Source organism: Phalaenopsis equestris, unplaced genomic scaffold (assembly GCF_001263595.1).
Source record: "Phalaenopsis equestris unplaced genomic scaffold, ASM126359v1 Scaffold000240, whole genome shotgun sequence".
Taxonomy (NCBI): domain Eukaryota; kingdom Viridiplantae; phylum Streptophyta; class Magnoliopsida; order Asparagales; family Orchidaceae; genus Phalaenopsis; species Phalaenopsis equestris.
In genome coordinates, this window is record NW_018164682.1 from 402,591 (window position 1) to 409,471 (window position 6,881).

The following is a 6,881-nucleotide window of genomic DNA, read 5'->3' on the forward strand; positions in this document are numbered from 1 at the left end:
TTTTTCCCGGCTTTCATTACTGCTGCTTTCCTCTTCTCATTCATCAATCACCGCCGCCGGTGCCGCCGCCGATGAATCCTCTATTCTAATTCAGTTCAAGCAATCCTCCGTCGACCTTGATCCCAAGGGGTTTCTGCAGAACTGGGTTGCTGAAAGCAACGATCCATGTTCATGGAGCGGAGTCCAGTGCTCGCAATCTAATGGCTTGGTGCAAGGGCTTAACCTCAACAGCATGGGACTCCACGGCCGGCTTCAAATCGACACGTTAATGGCGTTGCCGGCGCTGCGAGACATCAACTTCCATGGCAACTTCTTTTATGGAAATCTAAATTACAACAGCGGAACACCTCCTCCATCCTGCAGCTTCGTCAACGTCGACCTTTCGTCAAATAACTTCACAGAAAAGATCTCCTCGCCGTTCCTCACATCCTGTACCCGTCTCTCGTCGCTCAATCTGTCGTCCAATTCGATTCCCGCCGGAGTTTTCCCCTTCGGTTCCTCCATCCGGGTGCTTGACGTTTCGAAGAACAAGATTTCTGACGATGGATTGCTCAACTTCTCTCTCTCCAGCTGCCAAGGCCTCACGCATCTCAACCTATCGGATAATAAGCTCGCTGGAAGGCTGAGGACTTTGTCGCCTTTGTGCGCCGGACTTGTGGTTCTCGACCTCTCCGTTAATTCGCTCAATGGAGAGATTCCGGCGAATTTCTTTTCATCGCCGCCGGCTTCGTTGAAGCAGCTTAACCTCTCTCACAACAACCTCAGCGGTGAATTCTCCGCCTTTGACTTCGGTGGCTGCGGAAGGATTACAATCCTGGATCTTTCATATAACCATCTCCATGGCAGCGGGCTGCCGACGAGCCTACGCAGCTGCCAGCAGCTGGAGCAGCTCTCTTTCTCTGGCAATAATTTCACTGATCAAATTCCATCCATTTGGCAAAATTTTACCAATTTGAAGTATTTGGATTTGGGAAATAACAATTTTTCCGGCGAGATCCCGGCCGGACTAGCTGGGGCGTGCGATAACCTCGTCGAGCTCAACCTTTCCAGTAATCACTTAACCGGCGGCCTGCCTTCGGGGTTTTCATCGTGCTCCAATCTTCAAATTCTCGATCTGAGCAGCAACAGTCTGTCGGGGAATTTCGTCGAACAGGTTGTTGCAAAGCTGGTTTCGCTGAGGCAACTCTACCTTTCCTTCAATAACATCAGTGGCGAGCTGCCGGTATCAGCGCTCGCCGGCTGCAAGCTCTTGGAAGAAATCGATCTCAGCTCCAATGAGTTCACCGGCGAAATGTCGGCTGAGTTCTGCCAATATCTACCTTCTCTTCAAAGGCTCCATCTCTCTGGCAACTACATCTCCGGCAGGGTCCCGGCCGAGCTAGGCAACTGCACTAACCTCCAGAGCATCCATCTCAGCTTCAACGAACTCGTCGGCGAGATCCCATTGCAGGTATGGTCCCTGCCGAAACTAGTGAACATCGTCATGTGGGCTAACAAGCTCTCCGGCGAGATCCCCGGCGATCTCTGCTCTAAAAACCCTAACCTCGAGATGCTCGTCCTCAACCTCAACGCCCTGACGGGATCCATCCCCGAGTCCTTTACCAAATGCTCCAAACTCATCTGGGTATCTCTCGCCGGCAACCAACTCGTCGGCGAGATCCCCTCCGAAATAGGAAATCTCCAGAATCTCGCAATCCTCCAGCTCGGAAACAATTCCCTCTCGGGCAACATTCCGGCGGAGCTCGGCAACTGCAAGAATCTCATCTGGCTAGACTTGAACAGCAACAAATTCACCGGGCCAATACAGTCTTCGCTGGCTTCGCAAGCGGAGCTCATCACCGCCGGCATCGTCTCCGGGAAGCAATTCGCCTTCCTTCGCAACGAGGCTGGAAACATCTGCCCCGGCGCCGGAGCCCTCTTCGAGTTCCAAGGAATCCGACCGGAGAGGCTTGCAAGCCTCCCGATCGTAAACTCCTGCTCCTCCACTCGAATCTACCGAGGAACCACCTTCTACTCCTACCAGAACAACGGAAGCATGATTTACCTGGACCTCTCCTACAATCATCTCACAGGCGAAATCCCAAGCGCCTTCGGTGCCATGGAATACCTCGTAGTTCTCAATCTTGGCCACAATTTGCTCACGGGACATATCCCCGACAGTTTCGGCGGCATTAAGTTTATCGGCGTGCTCGATCTCTCTCACAATAATCTCACCGGCCCGATACCTGGATCTCTCGGGGACAACAGCTTTCTCAACGACCTCGATGTTTCCAACAACAACCTCAGTGGCCCCATCCCTACTACGGGCCAGCTCATCACTTTCTCTGCCTCCCGCTACGCAAATAATCCTGGACTTTGCGGCATCCCTCTTCCGCCATGCCCAAAATCTCCTGCCACTCCACGGATTTCTAACGATGGCCGCCATCGGCGACCGCTCAGTGGCAGCGGCTTCAGCCTTCTCATCGGCGTTGCGCTCTCCGTCCTCATCCTTCTCTCCCTCGCACTCGCCCTTTTCAAAATCAAGAAGCGTGGAAAGAAAGCAGAGGAGCTCGGCGTCAGCATCGGCATCGGCATCGGCAACGGCGGCGGAGGCTACATCGAGAGCGTCCAAACCTCCGGCAGCGGTAGCTCGAAGCTCTCCGCCAGCGAGCTGGCGCACCTCAGCATCAACGTGGCCGCGTTCGAGAAACACTTGCGGAAGCTCACATTCGCCCATTTAGTCGAAGCCACCAGCAACTTCAGCGCAGAGAGCCTCATCGGCTCCGGTGGCTTCGGCGAAGTCTACCTAGCGCGTCTCAAAGACGGCGCGGTCGTTGCTGTCAAGAAGCTCATTCACGTCACCGGCCAGGGCGATCGTGAGTTCACCGCTGAAATGGAGACCATCGGGAAGATCAAGCACAGGAACCTCGTCCCCCTCCTCGGCTACTGTAAGGTCGGCGATGAACGCCTCCTGGTCTACGAATACATGCGCTTCGGGAGCCTCGATATCGCTCTCCACGACAGCAAGAAGCGAGCTCCAGGCGCGCCGAGACTTGACTGGTCCGCGAGAAAGAAGATTGCCATCGGATCAGCCCGCGGGCTCGCATTCCTCCACCACAGCTGCATCCCCCACATAATCCACCGCGACATGAAGTCCAGCAACGTTCTCCTCGACGAGAATCTGGAAGCCCGCGTCTCCGATTTCGGCATGGCCCGTTTAATGAACGCACTCGACACGCATCTCAGCGTGAGCACGCTCGCCGGAACACCCGGCTATGTTCCGCCGGAGTATTACCAGAGCTTCCGCTGCACGACAAAGGGTGACGTCTACAGTTACGGCGTGGTTCTGCTGGAGCTCCTTTCAGGGAAGAAACCCATCGATACCATGGATTTTGGGGACACCAATCTTGTGGGTTGGGCCAAGCAGCTGGTGAAGGAGAACAAGAGTGGGGACATTTTTGATCCGGAGTTGGTTCAGGCTAACAAGCCAGGGGACGTCGATGAGCTCCAGAAGTATTTGAAGATAGCATTTCAGTGCCTGGAAGACCGGCCGCACCGGCGACCTACAATGATTCAGGTGATGGCCATGTTCAAGGAGCTTCAGATGGAAACCGGTGGGAGCGGCAGCGATGTGCTCGACGGCCTTTCGATCAGAAGATCAGTGATTGAGGAATCGACATAGCAACAGGGAAGAACGACATAGATATTTCTTTGTTCTTGTGATTTTTTTGTTGGAGCATTTTGATTACTGTAAATACAACAGAGAAGATTGTGCAGATTGTCCAGATTTGAGAGAAGTGTGCTCTTACTCTCTTTTCCTTCTCAAAGAAATCAATCATATATTTATCTTTAACTCGATCTGAAATCGGTTCTAGCATTTTTTTCTTATTCTGATGACGACGAACTCTCAGATCTTCAATTTCTGGAAATAATCACTAAAATCTTTCAAATTTGAGTTCTTCAGATACTTCTAGTTTAGGGTTTAGGGTTTAAAAAAAAAATTAGGTCAACAAATAACGGAATGAGTTTTGAATGGGAGAAAAATTTTCGTGCTCTCACGTACGCAACGCTGCATATTTGAGATGAGAAATTATTGCATACGAAGAGCTCTGCGTGCGCTCTCCGAGCCGCACATCAACCATCGCTTTAATTTAAAAAAAAAAAAAATAGTAAAAGTGGGACCCACTGGCATACAAGGATGGTTAATGTGCAGCTGTGATTGGAGCGCACGTAGCTCTTCGTACGCTCTCCGTACGCAATAACTTTTGACGTGAGAGAGGTTATTCAGAGAGTATTGGGGGTTATATTCGTGTTATACTCCTTATAACCTCTCTGTAACTTACATGTACCTTATAGTAAGTTATGCGTTTCTATTTTCATATATTTATACGTTACAAGTAGGTTACAGGGAGGTTACATGAGATATAACGCTGATATAACCCCCAAATACCGTCTGAGTAACCTCCACAAATTTTTCTCCTTGAATGGAAGACATGTCAGGGAAGCCTAAACGAGAATGATTGTTCAAGCCAGCAAGCAGAAAAATAATAACAATTTAATAAAAGATTTACATTTGTCAATCATATGCCTCAAAACCGACACGTCTCGCCTATTATTGTAAATATAAGGCTTTTCAACTCCAACCTCGTCAAATTGTTCGGGGGCTAATTTGAGTTAAATCTCTTAATTATGAATAAAATACACTTGCTTCCCCTGGCCTAAACACCATATAATTTAATCCATTGCATTAATTATTTGTTTTTCTCTTCAATGAAGTTTTGATCAGACATTTGTTAATCGCAATATGCAAGGGCCTAATAAGCATGAAAGCTTCACCAAATGTTAACCGGCTTATATAAGAACACTTGATGACGACATATGTCAACACGGATCTCTAAAGAATAAATAGAAGATGTCGGGCGATCAATAAAGAGATATTTATGATGATGGAGCGAAGTTCTCTCATTTTCTATTTTAAGTGTATGTTCCTCGAGCTCAGTGATGCAATCAAATAGGTATTGGAGAGCTTGGTAGAATGGCTTTACCAGTATTACCAAACTTGGTAAAAGAACTCGAGAAGTATGAACGAGCTCAATTGGAGGAGCCCGCTTGAAGGCTCGAGATTAATGATCCCTTTAAGAGGAACTCGCGTGAATGTTGATGAGCCTCAGAAGTACTCGATAAGTCCTTCAGAACGATAAAATGTTATGTAGCTTGTCACCTCCAAGGGTGCGTCTAATGAGTACAATGGATTCCACCAGAATCAGAACATTAGGTGCATATTTAACAGACTAGATCCATTAATCCCGTGAAGCTCATGTAATAGTTAGGCTATCATATTCTTTACTTTTGATGTACAATATATTCGTGAAAATAATATCTATACTATTTTCAAATGATCATTTTTAATCTCAGAGTTCATAAGAACACTAAATTAACCCTTAAATTAATTGCAATGACGATAGAGAAATACTCTTTACTAACGTTCATGAGTGCTTGTGCGTGTATTGTGTCTTAAGTCGTGGTCTGTTGGTTGGCAGGATTCACTGTAAGTCCACTCAGGTCGATCTCCAGTGGTACTGGTATCTCGAATATTTAGGCACATGACGCAGGCTCTCATTAGAGGACATAGCGCATGAAAAATCGATTATTTGATTTTCTCGCAAATACCAATTTCCTTTTGTTATTTATATATATATATATATAGCATTGACATTTATTTAATGAAAGAAAACATGAGACGAAATGATTGAAAGTGAAGACATAACTTTCAAACAGAAGAAAATAGAAGCGGATAAAGCGGAGCCGTGAGCTTACTCCCACCAATAATATATGTTTAGGTAATTATTACGTTCTGGGTTAGGTCTCCATCGATGCCGCCTCTTCGCACGTGCGATCGATGAAATCGAGCAGGACAAATTATGTACGTTTTCCCCCGGTCAAGATATGCAAATCTATTGCTTGTACAACAAAAAGAAGATATCAACATTATAATAATAATAACAATAATAATACCTAAATTAGCTTCGCAATTAAAGCTAATTAACATGATTAACAATTGCCTCCATTCTTCTTCATGGAGGCCCCACCACTAGAAAACGACCGTTCTTGGCTCTTTAAAGAGAAAAGATGTGGGGAGGGGGAGGCATTGACTGCCGATTGCCCCCTAAAGCAAGGTTTCTTCAATTATTCAATGATATGATTTAATTAGCCGTGTTAAGGAAGGTTGGATGGAGATTTTTTTTTCTTTCTAATTTTAAAATCATTTTTTCAATTCCAAAATTGATTTCACTAAGGGTGGGGTTTGTGGCAGCTTGTGCGATTCAGGATAAGAATAAGCAGTTTATTCTGAAACACGGTCTGCGTTTAGTGTAAAAAACTCAAACGCGGCAGACAGCGTTTTCAAAAATGTACAAATCTTGTAAGTTGCCTCAAATGGGCTCAAGTTAGAAATATGTAGGGGGTGGACTCGCTTCATGTCTTTTTGAAATTTGACGGAGATTGAGTGTAATTTTTAGTTGGGGCATTTATATATATCCCACACAAATCTTTTGTATTTACACATTGAGGACCTAAACTTTCGTATCTTTAATATCACTATTAGTAAATTTTTTTTTAATATTAAATGCTCCTTTTCATGCATAATTTTATGACTCGTAAGAGTTATAAATGTAAATATGAAACTTTAGACGATCGATATGTAAGTAAGAAAAAATTGCGGTATGTGTGTAAATTTTTCTTATAAATTTAGTCAATTTGGATAAATTTGATGATTTGGGGGGGAGTTTTGGATATAAAACTATGGTCAAGATTAGTTTGACCCGAAGATTGGTGTTTTAATAAATTACAAAAAATTGTTGTATTTTTGTATGTCTTTAGCTACGAAATTAACATTTATAAAA

The 6,881-nt window shown here is 45.6% G+C and overlaps 1 protein-coding gene across 1 annotated transcript in view; it reads left to right on the forward strand.

Moving 5' to 3' along the window:
* The window catches only part of LOC110024016 (brassinosteroid LRR receptor kinase BRL1-like), a 4,571-nt gene extending 746 nt beyond the window's left edge, over positions 1 to 3,825 (forward strand). Inside the window, exon 3 of the mRNA XM_020723729.1 lies at positions 23 to 3,825. Coding sequence (XP_020579388.1) covers positions 23 to 3,661 — 3,639 coding nt within the window. The 3' untranslated portion in view covers positions 3,662 to 3,825. The remainder of the gene's footprint in view (positions 1 to 22) is intronic.
* The last annotated feature ends 3,056 nt before the right edge of the window (positions 3,826 to 6,881 follow it).